The sequence below is a fragment of the Colias croceus genome, chromosome 22 (assembly GCF_905220415.1).
Source record: "Colias croceus chromosome 22, ilColCroc2.1".
In the NCBI taxonomy this organism is placed as follows: Eukaryota; Metazoa; Arthropoda; class Insecta; order Lepidoptera; family Pieridae; genus Colias; species Colias croceus.
In genome coordinates, this window is record NC_059558.1 from 498,420 (window position 1) to 518,699 (window position 20,280).

At 32.7% G+C, this 20,280-nt stretch overlaps 3 protein-coding genes across 4 annotated transcripts; 1 reads left to right on the plus strand and 2 right to left on the minus strand.

The window, feature by feature from the left end:
- Positions 1-2,192: 2,192 nt before the first annotated feature.
- On the minus strand, positions 2,193-7,392 carry LOC123701811. Of its 2 annotated transcripts, none has more exons than XM_045649372.1 (6): positions 7,281-7,392; positions 5,650-5,737; positions 4,494-4,607; positions 3,882-4,074; positions 3,112-3,248; positions 2,193-2,289 (listed from the first exon to the last, which is right to left on the minus strand). In XM_045649372.1, exons 2-5 carry the CDS (start codon positions 5,731-5,733, stop codon positions 3,115-3,117), a joined length of 525 nt encoding a protein of 174 aa, XP_045505328.1. In that variant the 5' UTR covers positions 5,734-5,737; positions 7,281-7,392; the 3' UTR covers positions 2,193-2,289; positions 3,112-3,114. The 2 variants fall into 2 exon arrangements, with proteins under 2 accessions (XP_045505328.1, XP_045505329.1); XM_045649373.1 differs by having other exon boundaries at positions 7,178-7,319.
- Positions 7,086-20,275, minus strand: LOC123701944 (serine protease 40-like). Its single transcript, XM_045649577.1, has 9 exons — positions 19,941-20,275; positions 16,810-16,922; positions 10,233-10,383; positions 9,662-9,950; positions 9,244-9,338; positions 9,017-9,080; positions 8,585-8,731; positions 7,648-8,426; positions 7,086-7,089 (listed from the first exon to the last, which is right to left on the minus strand). The coding sequence occupies exons 1-9, from the start codon at positions 20,021-20,023 to the stop codon at positions 7,086-7,088; spliced, it is 1,725 nt and encodes a 574-aa protein (XP_045505533.1). The 5' UTR covers positions 20,024-20,275.
- LOC123701806 (transmembrane protease serine 11D-like) lies at positions 11,220-15,880 on the plus strand. Its single transcript, XM_045649367.1, has 7 exons — positions 11,220-11,934; positions 12,007-12,175; positions 12,476-12,743; positions 12,944-13,032; positions 13,083-13,146; positions 15,228-15,374; positions 15,651-15,880. The coding sequence occupies exons 1-7, from the start codon at positions 11,253-11,255 to the stop codon at positions 15,657-15,659; spliced, it is 1,428 nt and encodes a 475-aa protein (XP_045505323.1). The 5' UTR covers positions 11,220-11,252; the 3' UTR covers positions 15,660-15,880.
- Positions 20,276-20,280: the final 5 nt, after the last annotated feature.

Here is a 20,280-nt window from a genome sequence, read left to right on the forward strand (position 1 = left end):
AGGTATCCATAGAAAAGTTTGTAAATATAAAGGAGGCAGTTAATTTTTTGGTCCATTGCCCCTTGGCTCTTACCTATCGAAGCTAATTACCAATATCATAAAAAACAGCAAAAACTCCATTTGTCCATTACCTACTTGTTTTCTTATTCATTAGGTATTTTTGCAACACTATGAAACTTGTAAAATTAACTTCATACCATTTTCCGATACTAGCGCCATAGTTACTTAGCTTCCCCACTTCAGAAACTATTTTAATAATTTTTATGTGCCCTATATTCTTCAATATTTTTCTTCTACTTTTTTCAAATGTTTTCTTCATTACTAATTAAGAATTAAACCTCTTTGTTTTACACATAAACTGTTATGAAAGAATGAGCTTGGAAATAATTTCTTTTAAAATAAGATTTTGTATTTAAAATTAAGTACCTATTTTAATTTGTCGTATAATTTGATGTTCTCATTTTTAGTTACCGTGCGAGGACGATTATTATTATCTATATTATGTTCTATTTGTAACATATTTAATTAAATAATTTGCGACATTTTTGTTTTATTATTCCACGCTCATTCAGTTTTAATGAAAGTGTTTAAAAATAATTGTATGTGTAATAAGTTTTTATGCTCATTCGTTATGTTGTTTTGTAATAAAATATAAAAGTTGTTTGAATTTAATTTTTTCCTTATGACCTATCCAACACATCTATACCTATATAAGATACACCAAAGTACCTATCTATAGAATAGTACCTAATGTTTTCACAAATTTTGATGAAAATATGTCTACCATTAAAAATTGAATCATAGAAAAATCTTATTAACTACTGCTTTCACACAATTTACAATAAAAAAAGCATCTTAATCGTCCTATCTGAAACTACAATATTCGATTTGGTCTTCATATTATGTAGTCAGCACATAAAACAGTCTGAAAATTTCTCATTAAAATGCTGATGAATTATGTAATTAATCTTGTTCTCTACAATATTTAAAAAGATCCAAATTCAAATTTTCCGTCAGCTTTTTTTGAGAGCTTTTTTGCAATTTTTTTTGCGCATCTTTCGTTACGATATCCTTTTGGAACATTTAGGTTGAGTTCGACCACGTTACTTTAGCAATAACAAACATGTAGGAAAATACGAGTTGCACCATTTGACAATTTTATAGTAGATACGTAATAATTTAAAAACTAACTATAACCGCTCGTTCTTCACTGGTTCACTTTATTTTTGCAGCTTTTAGCCATTGTCTAGTTCAAGTTCATACATTTACAATGTTTATAATTAGGGTATAATTATTTTTAAAAAATATAATTTTACACACTATAATAATTATACACACACAATTATTGTACACATACACAATTATTATTGTGTACATTTTCCACACGCCGCCAAATCAAAAAATTGATAGTATCATCCTGTCATCCATAGATGGCGTTGTTATAAATTGAATTTAGTTTAACTTTTCGACAATAGATGGCGCTGTTATAAATGTTTATATAGTTTTAACTTTTCGACAATAGATGGCGCTGTTATAAATATTTTATATAGTTTTTAACTTTTCGACAATAGATGGCGCTGTTATAAATTTAATATAGTTTTAACTTTTCGACGATAGATGGCGCAGTTATGAATTTTAAATAGTTTTAACTTCTCGACAATAGATGGCGCTGTTACAAATAACTGTTTGGTTCCGTTATTAAAAATTTTTATATTTATGATGATAGGGTTTAAACACGAACAAATTGAGTCGTGAAACTGACGAACGGCAAGGTGCTTCGTCCGCAACTTGCCGTTTGTCTGTTAGAACGCTTAGGTACCTATTTGTTAAAATAATAATGTCAAATGAGTAATGACACTTCATTTTGTATTTGACGCTTCTGAGAGTTATTTAAAGTTAACAAAAACTTTACAGTGAAATACATACGAATGAATGAAATATTTAGATTTTATGCACAGCAGGCGCAGCCTACTTGAATTAGATTTAAATTCTACCATTTGCTTTTAGTGTCTCTTTAATATTATTGCAAATTCATTCCTGCGTGAAAGTAAATGTATGTCTGAAACTCAATCGATTAAAGCTCATTCAGGCGAACAAATCGCTGCAGTACTATAATTAACTACTACCATGGACCAATATAATTGGTCCATGCTACTACTGTACAAGGGTGTTTTAAAAAATAAAAGAAGTAGTTGGAATCACGATTTTATTTGCATATCTTACATATAATAATTTATCATAACATTGTCTACTCTACGCCGACTCCACTCCCGAAGTACGCCAAGAGACCTGAAATAAATAAAATAATTAGAACAAACATACAAAAAAATAGATGTTAAATTTATTACATTATTTGTAATTGTATAATGACAAATGTTTAATTCTGTAATTTATTAAGTTAAGTTTGTGGTGGTGTTATATTATAAGGTGTAATCATTTTTCTTTTCTAAAAATATTTTTTTTTAAGTTTAAACAATCTGGCTATTTTATTACTATCCCACTTCTATATTAAGATTTTTAGAATTCAAATAATACACCATGTAAAACGAGTACCTATTTTTCATCCTTTTCACCGATTTCAAAAAGGGAGGAGATTTACAATTCAACCATTTTTTTTTTTTGTTTACTTTGTTACCTTTGAACTTTTGACTGGGTGAACCGATTTTGATAATTCTTAAATCAATTAATATTCTTTGTTTTGACTATTTTAGGACAATTTTTAGTTTTTTGTTAAAAAGCAATTATAATATTTAAAATCATCTAGTTCTCCACTAAACTATTTAATATTATACACTTTACACTAAAATAATAAAAGTTTTTCTTGTATTTATGAGATATTAATTATGTAACATAAATAGTGGTTGAAAATTGGTTAATTTATATTTTTCGTTCAAACATGTTTTTCCTATTTAGAGCTAGTTTTAAATAAATGCCTTTGTTGAAGTGAAACTTCTTTAGGCGGATCGAGAGTAAAATTTCTAGGTCGCATCATGACGCTTCGTACTCCATGGAGTAAGGCGACGATTTTGGTATCTTTGAATCTTGAAGAAGTTTACTTCTGACACATGTGCTCCACAACACTTATTTAAACTATAATTAGTAAATACTCACAGTTTACTTCCAGCGGTTGTTTTCGTAGTCCCACTTGGAGGCGAGTCCATCGATGGGGTTCACCTTGAGGTCCAACATACGCTTCAGCTGGGCCTTCTGGGCCTCCTCGCTGAATGACTCTGGGAGCGGACTGTATACTGGAAACGAAAATATTAATTAGGAATATGAGACGGGATAAATAGTTCATTTGTATGGATATGTGAGGTGAATACTTATGTATCCTACAAATATTATAACTGCGAAAGTTTACTCTTTCAATTACTACTTAACCAATTACAATGAAATTTATTATGTAGGTAGCTGGAGACCCTGACTAAGACATAGGCTAGGTATTTTTTGACCCGGTAATCCCACAGGAACAAGAACTATACGGGTTTTTCTTTGAAAGTAGTTATTTAATATTTAAATATTCAAGCACTTAATTAATGGGTCAACAATGACTGAGGGGTCACGTTTCGTTTCGTTAACGTACGGCAAAAGACGCGAAAATAGTTGCAGCGGCCCTTGAAATACTGAAACTCGGCATTTGTCGGACAGAAGGACGCCCGTTAGCAAGCCTTCTTCATTCGACTATTTACTCACAAAACAACTTAACAGCACTATAGATCCACAGAAAGTGGAGCACAACCTTCCTTCTATCAAATTACTTACTAAAACACTTTCTTCTAAGAAGGCACTCACTAACCAATTTATTCACTAAACTAACTCAGTAAACAACTTAATTTTGAATTCACACACTAACCAACTTTCTTCTTTAAACACCAACTCACCGAACAACTTAACAGCCATATAGATCCACAATGACAGTGACGCAGCACACAGAGCCCAGCCCACAGCTGCTTTCCACTGGCCTGTTGGTGCTTGGAACTCGGCAAAGGTCTGGCAGAAGGACGACCGGTAGAGGGCTTTCTTCTCTTCGATGGTCAGCTTGCGCCAGTCTCCCTTTTCCTTTTCACGGAGGACCTGTAATTGAATAAATAAGATATGATGAGTCAAACTACTGTCTCATTGTACAAATAAATTTTTCATAGAAATTATTTACTACTTGAATCGTTAAGTATTCTGAAATTGGCACAGGTACAGTTTAAAGATCTCAAGTTTTGGTTATAAAAAATCTATCGCTTTTTGCCATCCCTATGTTTTTTGCTGTTTGTCCATCCCTATGTAACTATGTGTACATAAATCTTTGGACGCAGCGAATTTGCAAGCGTTTTTTTAAACAGATTAAATATATAAAAATTAAAATTGAAAATATATTAAAATTGAAGATTCAATCATGACAAAAGTTATATACAAATACAATTTGTTACATTTTAGACAAAACACGCGAAACCTAGTCTGCAATGAGATTTAAGATGAAAAATTATAAAATAAGTAGTTACCTTAATGTCAGGGGTGTCAGCCTGGAACCTGACAGCGGGGAGGGGGTAGTCAGGCCTGTCCACATAGTTGGGCTGGCCGTTGAAGCCGTAGCCTACCCACTCGCGGTTACCGATCTGGAAGTTAATTTTTTAGCTTAATAGACAAATATATTAAAAAGTGTAAATAATATTATTCATTTCTAAAAACCAGTCACGTTATGTAAATAATATAATAAAAAAATAAGCGACACATGTTTTAAGATCTACATTTCTCTTTGTAGAAATAAGTGTTTATACATGTCTCTATAATAATAATTGACATATATTTACGAATAAGACAATTTAACACTTGAATATTTCTTGCTAGATTTCCACCCGCGGCTTCGCCCGCGTTTTCAAAGAAAAACAAGCATAGTTCCCGTTCCTGTGGGATTTCTGGGATAAAAATGTCTTATTCTGGGTAATCCGCTACCTGCATACCAAATTTCATTGGTTCAGTAGTATTAGCATGAAAGAGTAACAAACATCCATCCATCCATTCTCACAAACTTTTACATATATAATATTATAGTAGGGGAGCCCAGGATGCTAAATGTGGATTTACTCGAGCGTCACGGGAACCTATTAGAATTGGTAGATTAGACCATAGCGAGAAAAAAAGGTCCTATAATGTTTTCACTTTTAGCGGTGGGGAAGGGTTTTTTGATTTTTTTTTAATTTAAAAAAAAAAAAAATTGGCTTGGAAATACTCAAGCGCGTTAGATATTGATATTTTGCATGCTCCAGGACGTCACTGAAAAATAGTATACGTTAATCTGACGATTTAAGTGGCGATTTAATCGCTATGAAGAAAGGGTAAAAAATTAAAGTAATATTATTCGAGCGCGTCAGATTAATATATGGGGGGGTTAATTACAATATAAGAAGTCCCCATTTCGCTAATCTGACGATTCGAGCTCAACCTTAGGGAATTATGGATTATTCAAATTTTCCAGCGGGGCCCCTGAGCGCACCCACCAACCATAACTGCTCATATTGACTAGAGGTACTAATGAATAGCTAAGGTACCGTCCCTTATAGTAATCTGACGCGCTCAAGTAAATCCCAAAATCCCCTCTTGGGCTCCCCTACTATTAGTAGTAGATGTTCACTACAAATTACGCTAATCAAAGCTTACCTTAGACAATTCACTGACAGACCGTGTGCCAACTGGAACACGGATAGCGTCTATGATCGCTCTGCGCAACAGGAGATTGGCCATTTTGCTGCAAATTATATTATTTATTTTAAACATTTTGTTTTTACTAATTTTATGTACTTTGTTTTATGCACAAACATCTGGCCTAAAACTACAAACATCTTAACATAAAAATAATTTTTCCCTTCATCTACCTACCCTAGACTTATCTATACTAATATTATAAAGCTGAAGAGTTTGTTTGTTTATTTGAACGCGCTAATCTCGGCAACTACTGGTCGGATTTTACAAATTCTTTCGGTGTTAGATAGCCCATTTATCGAGGAAGGTTACAGGCTATATATCATCATGCTATGGCTAACAGGAGTGGAGCTATGGGGGTGAAACCGCGTGGAGCGGCTAGTATAAGATAAAGAAAATCCCAAAAATATGAATAAAAAATTCATAATTTTAATGCTTTGTTGCTGTTCTTCTAAACATTATTAAAATCTGATAGTTGGTACTTTATGCAACTTAGTAACTAGGTATCTTTTAATATTGATATTTTTATAATTAGCAATCAAAACTGCATACTCTATTGTGTCTACTCAATCTTTGAGGAAAATGTTATTCATAACTCCAAGTATACTGTTAAATTGATGATGAATTTAACGATAATACCAATCCAATTTGATTTTTTTTTTTAATATTTTTGTGACGTTAAAGCTCCATATTTATTAGATAGTTACTTGTATTTAGTTAAATATTCAATATGATAAGATTTCAATATGGTATCTCTATCTTGACCCATTTATACAAATTGTTTGTATTCTTTTTAATCTCATAATATTATTTTAATTTCCTTATTTCAAATGTAATTTAAGGAACAAAGTTCCATAATGCACCTTTCAATACAGTGAGAAACAATGAAAAGAAATAATACCTGAATCATTTTGTTGTCATTTCTCTTGCAACGGCAAGATCTGATTGTTTATAATAAATGTTTTCTAGTAACCTATTCAGCATTTCTGTGTTAAATAATTACATTATTTTGTGATCTCCATACCATAAATACTAAAATTACAAATAGCTCTTGGATGAAGTTAATATCTTTGTTATCAGATTTTTTATTAATTTATTTCTTGAATCTATGACTCAAGCTTAAAAAAGTAATGAAATATATAAATAGTTTATTGGGACATCAATTATATCATCAATATTAGGTATTACATTATGCTTATTTTCGTAATACGTTATATTCTCCCTTCTATAACGGAGTTGCAGCACAAATTATAGGTGTTCCAAAGGTGTTATTGATAAGATTGAATAGGTTATGGCAATCGAACGAGTTACATAATAACAAAAAAATTCTTGAAATACTTCCTTTAATCTCTAAATGCATTTAAAGTAAGCATTATTATGTTTTATTGCAGTAATTAACTGTGTATTTTTGTTTAAATTATGAGAATATGGTGTTTTGAAATAAAGATTCCAATTTCAAACCTGCGTGTTCGAAAACAAAACTTACCTGATAGCACTTACACACTATTGTTTAGATAATTTTGATTGCAAGAAGCACATAAAAATAACTTCACTACATAAAATATTTTCTACTGCATTGAAATAATTACCTTTTGTGATTCGGTTTTCTTCAGCAAGAACTTTACCCGTAATACCACCCGTCACTGAAAATCTTGGAAACCAGCGCCCTCTAGTGTTGATGTCGACTAATCAATACTTGACAGTATTTCGTTTCACGGTAAGTTTATTTTTATGCACATTATTATTTTGTTTTATATCTCTAAGTTTTCAACCTACTATTTAAATACGATATTATTTTTTTAAATGGAACCATTTCTCCAAACATACAAGTACATATTATTAAAATGAGATAATTTCCAGCAAATATTAATCAACAAAATTAATTATTTTCTAAATACTTATTGAAATGTAAACACCGTAAGTATGTAGAAGCAAAAAAATAAAACACGAATATACTTTACACCTTTCATCATTTTATTTTTTACTTCAGTTTCTATTACATCAGATAACAATCCGTACAATTCGTTTTCAGGCAATATTCTGTATTGTGTCTCTTTACCCTTTGCTCTTGTCATATCCTCAAATTTATCGTCTACATCTGGTATACTTAGACCTTCTTCATCATCAACAATATCAGTGTTACGATTTTTCTCATCATCTGATAAATATAAAAATGTTACTACTGATTCGTTCTTTTCTTTAGTATCTCTTTCTATCGTGACACGTGGAGTTACGTTAACTTCTTCTTGAATAATCTTTTTCAAATCTACATTTTTCATAAATTTCACAATATCGCTCTCTACCGGTTCTTTTGACTCAGAATTTTCACTATCCATAGCCATTGTGGTGAATTCATTATCTTCTAGTTCAGGCATTTTAGTGACAAATTCAACCGCTTCAATGCTTTCTTCACTCGTTTCTTTTTTAATTTCATTCTGTTTTTCAATTTCTACTTGTTTTTCAGTAGTAGTTTCTTTCTTTTCTTCCCTTAAATTATTTTGATACTCTCTAATTTCTTTGCTGTCGAACATAGTTGATAAAAATTCCCTAAAAAGATCATCATCCAGCATTCTCAATGCTTTATCTATTTCAAATATTGACATTGGCTTCATAGTTTTGCCAGTGAAGGGTTCTATCTTGAAGGTAGTTGGTTTCGGAGGTTTAGTAGGGATCATTGCTTTCAATAAATCGAAATCAGACTCTGGTGTTGTTCGTTTCAGCGACGAAGGAACTGGCTGTAAATATAAGTAAATTTAAATTTTCATCAAGTTCTCGCTAGAGGAAGTATAATAATATTTCTGCTGTAATTAGTTAGCTAAGACACATTTCATGACATGTTAGTCGTTATTGATTGTATAAAAGGACTTTTCGCAAAGAATAGTTCGAAAAATACCTTCTCCATAATATCCTCTATCCAGTCAGTATAGTAGCCGAGCTTAGTAAAAACAGTTGGAGCATCTGGAGTTCCACAAGTGGGTGATCCAAAACTGACTACACCCATCAGCTTGCCATCAACCACGCCTGGACCTCCTACATCCCGCTAAAATGTTCGAAATTAGTTGTAGCATAAAAGAGTTACTTACTATGGATACATGCTGAGTGAAATGGTTATCATTCGGTTAGTGCCTAAATAGCTACAGAATATCATATGATCCACGTCAGTATGTGGTATGTAAGTATTTTTGTAAATATTCGACTTGTATTTTAGAAATTTTGCCATACTTAAAGAAAAAACTTTAAAATAAAACAATAAACAATAATAACAATAACATATAACATTAAACTTTGAACTCGGAAGATATATATTTTTTTAAATATAACATACGTTGCAGGCACCTCCACCCTTTGATAAGAAACCCGCACAAAAATGTTTATTCGTGACAAATTCCCTGAAAAAAAATATTTAATAATATCATCACACAGTATAAGAGCCAGAATCTATAAGTAACACAGTAGGTACATTTATGTCTATGTAATTTCGAAATAAACTTATTATGTGATATTTCTTCTATGCCTATAGAACAAAATAATATGATAATGCTCAATACTCACTTTGTATAAACATCTTGGCAATCCTGTCTGGGATAGATATCGAGCATTGCAAATGACAAAATATTCTTCCAGGGATCAAAAATAATACCACTTCTCTGAAAGGCAAAGAGTAAAATGAAACGTATTACACTTTCAAGGTGAATCAAATATATTACCTATATATATACTATCAATCAATATTTTAAAGCTGGCTATGTAGGTTTTCATATCTTTTTAATGAAATAATTTTGATTTGAATAAAAATGTTAAGACACAGTTTACTATTGTAAAATGTAAATTATAGGTACCTACACCCCACCATTATCTAAAACAACGGTAAAATGTTATACCTTATTTTTTTATGAAAATGTTGGTCTTTATTGGAATGGCATTCTAATTAATATAACATTGGATAATTATCGATACCAATTTAACTTACACCCTTCGCTCCCCACCCTAAGATCGTAACGCCAGGAGTAGTCAACGGTAAATTCCAAGGGTTTCTATCAAAATCGATTCTCTTGACCCTCTTGACCTTTCTACTGAATTTTAAGTGTCTAGAAAGGCGTAAGATGCAGAGATTGTTCCTTAAAGTCTTCGGATCGTATCCGGGATGGAAATATACTTCCAAAACGGATATAACCTCACCACCACCACTGTAGAATGAACTGCCAACTCTGACAGAGAGAAAAGCTGGATTTTCACGAAATAGGCGATTGTTGTATGCCCTGAAATAAGCAAATTATTGAACATACAACATTTATAAAGAAAATTTCAATGTAGGCCATAAACTAAACATTATAGAAATAGAAATAGAAAGCGTTTTATTTGCCACCATGTTAAAAATTATAAATCTGTATAAATGGCTCTGTGGCTAGAAGTCAAGTAAAATATAAGGAACCATAAATCGCCATTAGTTCCATTGAAACTGAACATCTTACTAGAATTAACTCAATCATATCACAAGATATGTATACCGTGTATACAATAATGTTTAGAAGCTATCTCACAGTTGCAAACACGAAGAAGCCGTGATGATGAGGTCTGACTTGATGATAGATCCAGCACAGTGGAAACTGTTGAAGATATGAACACTGGCCATGAAAGGGAAGTATTTGATCTTGGTCCGCTCTCCTTTGTAGATACGACGACCGCTCGGTTCTGAAAAATAAATTAAAAGACGTAATAACCCTGATACATAAGGACAAAAATATACCTACAGTATCTAGTTACTCAATATATTATAAAGACGAAAAGTAATACAAACCCCAAAACTCATTATCACTTGTAATAACATTATCATCTACTTTATCCACATTTTCATCTGTAGAAGTTTTATTTTCAGCCTTTATATTCTTTAAACGCTCTAAGACTTTCGTATTAATATTAACATAAAAATTTGCTCCTGCATATGCATCTCTTAATTTCTTTAAGTTCTCTATAAATATTTCAATATATTTATCGATAATAATATCTTCAGCAGTATACATTTTATCTTCATTGATCATTTCATTTATTATAGCTATAAAATCTGTGCTATTATAATACGTGGTTTTATGTTCAAATTTAACTTTGGTCAGTTCTTGTATGTATTTCAAGTTATCATCATCACGGAGAGACTGGGTTACAAAATACTTATGCATTGTAGAATATTGCTTCAGTTTTGTGTTATTATTTGAACCTTTTAAGTGTAATGTGTAAAATATCTTATTGACCGTGTTCCGAATTGTGTCTTCAGCGTTTTTGATCATGTTATCTTCCCTCGGCAATTGTTCTAGACCATCTGCTTTTAGAAAAATCATCGAGATGAAAATAATTCTTTCACTTACATACATTTTTCCAATTTTTATGTATTTGTTTCTATTATAACACTTTTGAAGTTGTGAAATGTGAATAAAGAGCAATTTTAAACTTATGGTTTGTTTTATTGTTTTTCAATATGAAACAATTTTATTGCATCATATTTATTCAAAAATTCATCACTTCAAATTTTGCTCTCTAAAATAGTAGGTATCAATATTGCTTGTGCAATGACAACTGAGGGATTTGCGTTAATTGTTTTTGTATTCTTGATTCAATATAATTGTTCGACTCATTCAAAAACCATTACACGAACTAGCAAACAAAACATATTCTTTGAAACGAACCAAAACACACAAAGAGTCATCAATAATCTCTTTTCTTTAGTAAGGCTCGATAATGCATTTAAAGAATCTCAAAAAGTACAAACATTATTAGCCATTCATTATAAATTACGAAATGCATCAGAAAAGATAAGTGATATTTTTAAAGAAATCCATAATCGAAGTAATTTGAGCATCATAGATAGACATGTATTTAACGTAGTTGAGAATTTTGCTGATGTAAATAATAATGGAAACAATTTAGAGAGTAAAGATTTTATTTCGCATGTAGTAAACGTGATCTTTGAAAACCTTATGACTAATCCTATGGAAAATATAAAAGATGTAATGGGCAGAATTGTTTACAATGCAATAAATAGAGATAGTTTCGAAGAAATAATTGATGATTTAGGTGATAATTCTGACGTGGATACAATTATGTCAGCAGTTGCTATTCAAGAAGTTTTAGATCATTTAAGAAATGTTTCTGATGCTACAAGTGAGACATCAAGTGGAAATGAAGTATTCAATAAAAATGATAGTATCAATTCAAGACGTAACTTCGATGATTTTGACTTGGATACTTGGCGTAAGTAGAAATTGAAAAAAAATAATGTTTCTTTTAAATCTTTAAAAAGAGTTTGCATGATAACTGTTACAGAACCACTAGATGAAGAATATCGAAATACGAGAAGAATATTCAATGGAAGACCAACTAGTATAGACGATTATCCGTTTATAGCTAGTGTTCATGTTAAAGGACAATTCACTTGCTCTGGGTCTATTATAAGTAAAAGTGTCATACTGTCTGCAGCAACATGTTTACAGGCGTAAGTATTGAAATATGCATTTGGTATATTTCAGATTTTGCCTCGGAAATCTTGCCTCATTTATCGGAAATTTTAACTCTACACTCTACCGTCCCATATGTTAAATCGCAATCTATAAAAGTCTGCATTTACACTTTTCTAAAATTTAGATATAGAAGGGACTTCGACGAGACTTTAATTGTAGATTAAATTTATTAATTTTACAAAGAAATGGTGTTGCAGGATGCTTGATATAAAGTAAAGAATGTAGCAAAATATAGCTGTAAATGTAATGATAGTGAGGACGAATTATTTTTACAGGATTTACAGTTCTAGCCTCGACGGAACGAAGTTTGTTAAAGTACGCATTGGAAGTGACTTCGTGAATAAATATGGGAATTTCTTAGCAATATCAGCTATTGATTTCCACCCACAATACGATCCAATATATTTGAGACATAATTTGGTTGTTCTTATCATAGATAAATTAAATTTCCGAAAAAATTGGAATATTAAAAGAATAAAAATTGATAAAGATGATACAAGTATTGAAGGAGATGTTACTCTACTGGGTTGGGGTGCTCATGATGTAAGAAAAATTTGGTTGTTCATACTCTTAAATTAAATTTTAGTTGCTTACTTAACAAAAATGGAAATTTATTTTTATCTATTAAGTAAGTACATTGAGATAATGAACTTAATAAATAAAAATTAACGGTAATTCCAAATTTACATTTGTTGTTACGGTAATTAGAACGTATACTGATAATTATTTTATTCCATTCACAGAATACTATGGAATTTAAAAGCGATACGCCTCTATCCTACACTACCCTACATCTCATAAATAAAAGAAAATGCCAGCATATGTATACAAGGTGAGAAAAAATAATAATTTATGTTGATGTAAAACAAAGTAATGAAACAGTAAATATGTTACAGGTCCACATTTCTGCGCCGGCATCGAGATGAAGGGAAGTGGTGCATGTTATGTAAGATTTATTGCATTATTACTTTTATCTTTATTGTAAATTAATTAAGAGGCACAGTATTACAATATTTTCTAGTAATACTACAATAAGGCTAAATAAGCTCTTGTCCTGTAACACTTCTAGTGTTACAAGTGTTTATGGGCGGTGGTGACCACTTAACATCAGGTGGCCCACCTGCTCCTTTGCTTGCTCTGACATTTAAAAAAAAAGAAAGACACCGAATCCGAAATCCGAATGAATCGATTTTGGAAGAGACTTTTGAATGAATGAATGAATGAATGAATGAATGAATGAATGAATGAATACTTTATTTGCACCAGTAACAAAATAATAACATAAAACACAGACAATAGAAAAAAAGTACAAAAAGGCGGCCTTATCGCTAATACAGCGATCTCTTCCAGGCAACCTTAGGTCAAGAATCATGAGAATTACGTAATATATTGAGGTCGATGGTGCACAACAGTTGAAATTTATAATAAAATTATACATATAATATACACATAAGAATATACTATACATAGTTAAATAAATGAGTATACTACATATTAAAATAATATACATATACACACAAATATACATTTCATAAAGATAAATAGTAATTATATACTTGCTTTTTGAACTCATTTTGAACTCATTCAGTGTCTCAGCTCCTCTGATACTGTCGGGCAGACTGTTCCACAGCTTGATAGCACGAACCGTAAAGGAGCTATCATAGAAATTAGATCTATGAACAGGAACATACAACAGGAGTTTATTAAAGGATCGTGGGGAACGGGTGGAGGAGCTCAAGAATTGGAAATTACTTTTTAGGTAGGAAGGCGTGTTTGGACAGAAAAGGATGCAGTACAAAAGGTTAAGGATATGAGAGTCCCGGCGGAGTCTGACAGGGAGCCACTTGAGTCTTGTGCGGTATTCACTAATGTGATCATATTTACGTAGACCAAAAATAAATCTCACACAGAAGTTCTGGAGACGCTCAAGACTATCAAGTTGGAATTGGAGGAGATCAGGATCAGGACATCTGCGTAGTCAAACAGGGATAGGAGAAGGGACTGAGCAAGAGCAATTTTAGTGGGAATAGGTAGAAAGTTTCGGAGTCGTCTGAGAGAGCCAGCTGCTGCAAATACTTTTTTCCTCAGTTCTTTAATTTGATTTGTCCACGAAAGAGTTTCGTCAATAAAAACACCAAGACTCTTAACGGTGGAACTGTATGGAATGTCAGTGTTATTTATGCAAACTTTAGGCATAGAGGACCAATCAATTTTAGATATGAGCGACTGACTCCCAATAATAATCACCTGCGATTATTTCGGATTAATGCATAGACCATGGTCGCGGCTCCAATTACTAATGGTACGTAAATCATCATTCACGAGTGCTACTTTCCCACTTAGGTCTTCAAGTGATGAATGACAATAAATTTGCAAATCGTCCGCGTACATATGGTAGAGACCGGAAATATTCGAAGCAATGGAGTTGATAAATAAGGAAAAAAGGAGGGGAGACAGCACACTACCCTGAGGAACGCCAGAAGCAATATCAGACCAGGATGAGTAACACTCGTCCAGTAGAATGCGCTGCCGGCGGCCCCCGAGATAGCTGCTAAACCAATTAATCACTGCCGGAGACATGTTAAAAGAAACGCGTAGCAAGCTCAACAAAACATCGTGATCAACTGTGTTAAACGCGTTACTAAAGTCAAGTAGTGTAAGTATTGTGAGCTGCCTTTTGTCCATACTCAGTCTAATATCGTCTGTGATCTTGACTAACGCAGTGGCCGTACTATGACCCGGACGGAAACCGGACTGGAAAGGATTGAGAAGGTTGTTTTTGGGCTTTTTTTTTTCGAGAGATAACTTAAATTCAAGTTTAATTTAATAGCTGCAGAATATAATGAAGATTACATTTTAAAAACTTTTGAATCAATACTAAGTAGTCTAATCGAGAAAGTTTAAATTGTTTGTATTGTTACATATTTCTTACTCTTTCATGCAAAAACCAATGATACAGGGATGATTTTTGTTAATGATGTAGCTTATGTACCAGAAATATTGCTCAATAATAATCTCTCTGATCAGAGAGATGTTGGAGCACCAGCAGTCTCCGGCACCAGGCTAGTAGGCGTGGTCAGCTTCGGCCCAGCGGAGTGCGGGAAGGTAGACGCGCCGACCGTGTTCATCAGGGTTGCAGCGTACGAACAGTGGTTGAAGGGGGTTATACGGAAGGTAGTTTTGGTTTTTAGATGTGGATAATGATCTTTGAGGAACAATGTAGGTAGCAGAGTACGCGTTTTTATGGTAGTTCTGCTCTTTTTAGAAGTTTTCCATTTAATTGTAGAAGTGGTCTTCAGACGCGTATTAGGTATACTTTGTTAAATTTTCACTAAAAGAGATCATTGCAGATGGTTTACTCATCCAATATATTTGTCGTAATAACTGATTACTATTTAAACAGAAATGTATAAAATAAGTATAATTTAAAGAGAAGTACTTTCGTTTCAGAATCGCTGATAAAATAAGTAAGATAAGTAAACAATAATATTGACTGCTTACTGGAAGGGAGAGACCTATTTAAATAATAAAGTAAAATTCAACATTCATAAAGACTTTTATTTTCGATCCCCTTAAGAATGTGACTTCATAAATAATAACCTCCTTTACAAAATTTTCTTTTTTCAAACCAACGTCACAACAAAAAACAAACTGTCAATCACTATTGACGTGACGTCACATGTACCTATTCAATACCAAACATGTCCCTCCAAATATCAAATATATCCCTCTTGCTGCCTCGGAGGCTCCCGTCCTCCCAGAGTGTTCGAACCGTGTACGGTTGCACCAGGATTGGGAACAGGGACATAGTGGGCCATGGGCACAACGGTAGCGCTAATTATAAGGACGACTCGCACTTTCCTTTCCCTGCTGTACGGTTTAAGGAGAATACTAGGGATATTTGTGTAAGTTTCTTTTTAAGACCAAAATTAAATTTACAGAATAGTGCTTAAACAGTTAGTTGTACAAAATAATATGTAATATGGTTATTATCCATACTTTATGAATGAAGTCCATACATGCAATTTGCATTTATTGAGAATCTTGCCTATATAGCAGGTTCCGCAGTTAGGTACTTGTAATAGGTACCACAAAAAAGTTACGACTCTAAACTTGACGCACTACAGAGGACAGTTTTACCGGAACACATGTTGAAAGCCAAAAAATGGAGATTCTAGGGTCCAAATAGATATTTAAAAGTTGTTAAATAAGTACTATAGTGTACAAGCATGAGTTAAAATAATTAATCGGCATTAAACTTGTCTATTTTAATGCACCATCTAGCATAGTCTTTAAGTGCTTGTCCGATCTAGGCTCTTCGGGAAAAAGAGAAAGGTGACTGGCGGCTGCTCTGCTGCGAGGAGAAGAAAGCATTATACCGGGCGTCCTTCTGCCAGACGTTCGCGGAGTTCCAGCACCCGACCGGAATGTGGAAGTTCTGTCTGGGCTGGGCGCTGTTCGGCACATCCTTTACGTTCTGGATGATGATGTTCTGCCACCACTATGGTACAAATGCTCCTTACATCGTGCACTTGTTCCCTAGGCGCTCCGGCAGAGGGAGCTGTGCGATTGGCGGACTCTTTGCTGCGAGGAGAAGAAGGCACTGTACCGGGCTTCCTTCTGCCAGACGTTCGCTGAATTTCAGCACCCGACCGGAATGTGGAAGTTCTGCCTGGGCTGGGCCCTGTTTGGCACGTCGTTTTGCTTCTGGATGATAATGTTCTGCAAGCGATACGGTAAATATGGTAGATAGGTGATGTTTTTAACGCAGGAAATGTCAACAGGTTAAGTTGATATTGTGCGTATTGTGTTGGTATTGTGTTATGTTGCGTATTAAAAACCAATTTAATTACCTATAGTCGATATAATTTACGATAATAATGATCTTTACTTTTCAAAACAGCTTGTGCTACATTGGTACATGTGCTACATGCTACAATAATTGTACTTAATAAGATAACAGTTTCAAATATTTTTTTACTCCTTTGTGTTTATTATCGGCCAACCCACAGTTTCATCTACAAAAGACTTGAAACAGATTTTAATCCAAACATAAGATGTATAAATGATGATAAAATGTAAATCATATTAAAATAAATGACATTGTTACAGTGTTCGAGCCGCTCCCAGCGTCGTTCTCCAAAGAGGCGCAGAAGGCGCAGCTCCGCCGCATGCTGGAGCTGCGCGTCAACCCGATCGACGGCCTCTCGTCGCACTGGGACTATGATAACGATCGGTGGAAGGTTTGATTGACTTTTTTGTGTATTAGATTATTATATTTATTTTAATTGCATTCAAATGCTTTATAAATATATTTTTTTTTTGAGAATAAAAAACCCGCGGATTCATCACGCGTCAAGAAGACGCGGGCTCGAATTATTTCGACCAAGTTAATTTTATTCTTTAAAAAATTATGCGTATTCGATTAATTAATGCGTATTTTATTGCCTTTTAAAGAAAATTTATTACTCTTTATATTTAAAGGCTTCATTAGAAATATTACAATAAATAAAATTATGGTAACTATTATGCCTACTAATATATTAAATTTTCTTTGTTACAGTCTTAAATAATTACTGGAAGCAGTGAGATTGAAGCAGTTAATTTTGTTTCGACGGAAGTTTGGTTTATGTGTTGTTTAGTTTATTTGTTAATTTTAAATAAAGATTATTAATTACGTATAAATTGTTGTTTTATTTTTCCGTTCAAACTTCATGAATCTACACCAAATGAAAACTGGCTTTTCCATTGAGAATCGATAATTCTATGGTTTTATCAACCGAACTTTTTAACGATAATATTATAAGTAAATAGTTCATCTTTACTATGATACTATAATAATGCAACCAAGAATGAAACCGACGAACATAGAGCAAGAGCTAGAACAAGAGCATTATTCCGTGATCTTTTAGTGTAAACGAAAACTCGTATTCAGTGTTGTTCACTATTAGAACATCGAAAAGAAACTTTTCGAACGTTCTGAACAACGGAAAAATGCTCTACGCCTGTCTACGCCTATTGACACTAAAAGAATTTGACATAGTGGGGCTTAGTAGTGGGGTTAGAACAAGAAGCTTATATCTAATACACTGGAGATTTCGGTATGAACATTGACGTGTAACAAGAAAATATTGCCCAGTTCATGTTTTTTATCACTTTCACACCTAACTTGGTATTGCCACTGTTAATACGAAGTTTTCCCAAGGCTACTATGTATGCTGTAATATTCTGTGCAAAAGGTTAGTTTTTGTACATGAGTTTGTTGATAAATTGCCAAAAACGTCATTCAGAAGCATTGTTAGATGAGACAATTATTATTTATGCTAAATAAAATAAGTATCTGAACCAATTATTAAAAAGCGATACTCCCTGCTTATGGGTAGTCACCATAATAAAATTGTAGCAACTCTCACTTTGTCAATATGGCATGTGTGTCAAAAAAATTGCGTCGATTCGAATATTTAAGTTAATATTGTTGCTTATTTAATGAATATTTTCCGAATATAAAGAATGCATTGTATTGTGCAAAATTGCAGAAGTGTTTGGACACCAAATTCTGGCATAGAATTTCACAGGCAAGTGTATATTTACGTTATTTACAATATTCCTCAATACTCCAGCATTGACCTGTTTAGAATCATTTCAATGGCAAAAATTGTCAAATTTATCATCATTTTAGTAAGCAATCATGTTAAATAAGTTATTTTCCTTATACTTTCATCATTTTTCAACAAGTTTTCAATAAACAAATTTAACAAGTAAGGTAACCATGATGACGAGTTTTTATGGATAGCGAGGAGAATATATTGTAATAACAATATTATGATGAAAATTTAGAACACCATTTTAAAGATTGTTACTAGTAATGAAACAACACACGACATCGGTATTGCACTCACATGTAGTTATAAGATTGTTCGTTTTTACATTGAAATTTATAAATTCAAATTCAAATTCAAATTATATTTATTTGCAAGAATGTAGTTACAGATATACTTTTTTAACATACCTTATATTTTTTGTTTTACGTATTTCAGCTTTCCAAAAAGTAAAATAAAAAGAAATATAATATGTGCCCATCAAGATTACTGAGGATTACGACCCAGAAAAAAATACCTTTTGAAAAATAAACTTTGTAAAGTTAGCTGAAATTTGTGCAAGGCCGCTATAAACAGTTTTTCTTTTTGGCTTGAAATTGACCCGTCGAAGCAACGCGTTTAAAAAGAAGATCTGAGTAGCTTACAATTTGGTAAACAGCATCTGATGCAAAACACAACTTTCCTCTATTTACAAAGGATGTTAATGCTTATATATCGGTTCATATCCAAGCTTTGTAGCCAAAAGTTATTTAAAACTATCATTCTATACCAATTAAAATTGTATGTACCTATAAAGTATGACCATAATATTATAATATAAATACTGTTAAAAATATACCTATGTCGTTATTATTTATAGACCATGATTTTTAGTTTTTTCTATTTTGAAAAATCCTGAATTTACAAACCAACGTGGTCACTCAACAGAAAGAGACAAAAAACATGACTGACGTCATTCTAGGTCATATTTTCTTGTTACAAGTTAATGGTCATAGTGCAATCTCCAGTGTATTAGATATAAGCTTCTTGGGTTAGAACAAGATAGAATGTGCATTCGCTCGTTTGATGTAAATGCACCGTAAGAGTGCCTCCTATGCTCATTGTGCCGTGTTTAATAATTATGATATTGTTTTGATCCTACCTTAAATCGATAGAACAGACAACAGCTACTATAATCATTCTATAAAAATATCTAGAACTGTCTCTACCAAATGCACAGAACATAATGAATTTTCCGTTACTGGGGCCAATTAAAAAACTCTCCCAAACATTAAAAATAGTCTAGTATTATATCAGATTTCTATTTAACTGACTAATTAGTAAAATGATGTAATGAGTAACGTAACAGGATGTTCGGTCAAGCGTAAAACGTTTATATAAGGCATTGTTAATTTTTCGCGAAATTCTGTAATTCACTGAGGTTTCATACAACAAATCTTATAGAGAATTATGAAGTGCGCAGTGAGTAGATTTTATTTCGT

Excerpts from the sequence above, each read along its gene's own strand:
- LOC123701811 (XM_045649372.1), bottom strand. The coding sequence starts at position 5,733 with ATGGCCAATCTCCTGTTGCGCAGAGCGATCATAGACGCTATCCGTGTT. Across the intron at positions 4,608-5,649 it reads CTGTCAGTGAATTGTCTAAG|ATCGGTAACCGCGAGTGGGT; the intron begins GTAAGCTTTGAT and ends ATTAACTTCCAG. Across the intron at positions 4,075-4,493 it reads CTGACACCCCTGACATTAAG|GTCCTCCGTGAAAAGGAAAA; the intron begins GTAACTACTTAT and ends ATTCAATTACAG.
- LOC123701806 (XM_045649367.1), top strand. The coding sequence starts at position 11,253 with ATGACAACTGAGGGATTTGCGTTAATTGTTTTTGTATTCTTGATTCAA. Across the intron at positions 12,176-12,475 it reads GCAGCAACATGTTTACAGGC|GATTTACAGTTCTAGCCTCG; the intron begins GTAAGTATTGAA and ends TTATTTTTACAG. Across the intron at positions 12,744-12,943 it reads TGGGTTGGGGTGCTCATGAT|AATACTATGGAATTTAAAAG; the intron begins GTAAGAAAAATT and ends TTCCATTCACAG.
- LOC123701944 (XM_045649577.1), bottom strand. The coding sequence starts at position 20,023 with ATGTTCTGTGCATTTGGTAGAGACAGTTCTAGATATTTTTATAGAATG. Across the intron at positions 8,732-9,016 it reads AGGGTGGAGGTGCCTGCAAC|CGGGATGTAGGAGGTCCAGG; the intron begins GTATGTTATATT and ends CGAACATTTTAG. Across the intron at positions 8,427-8,584 it reads TAGAGGATATTATGGAGAAG|CCAGTTCCTTCGTCGCTGAA; the intron begins GTATTTTTCGAA and ends TTATATTTACAG.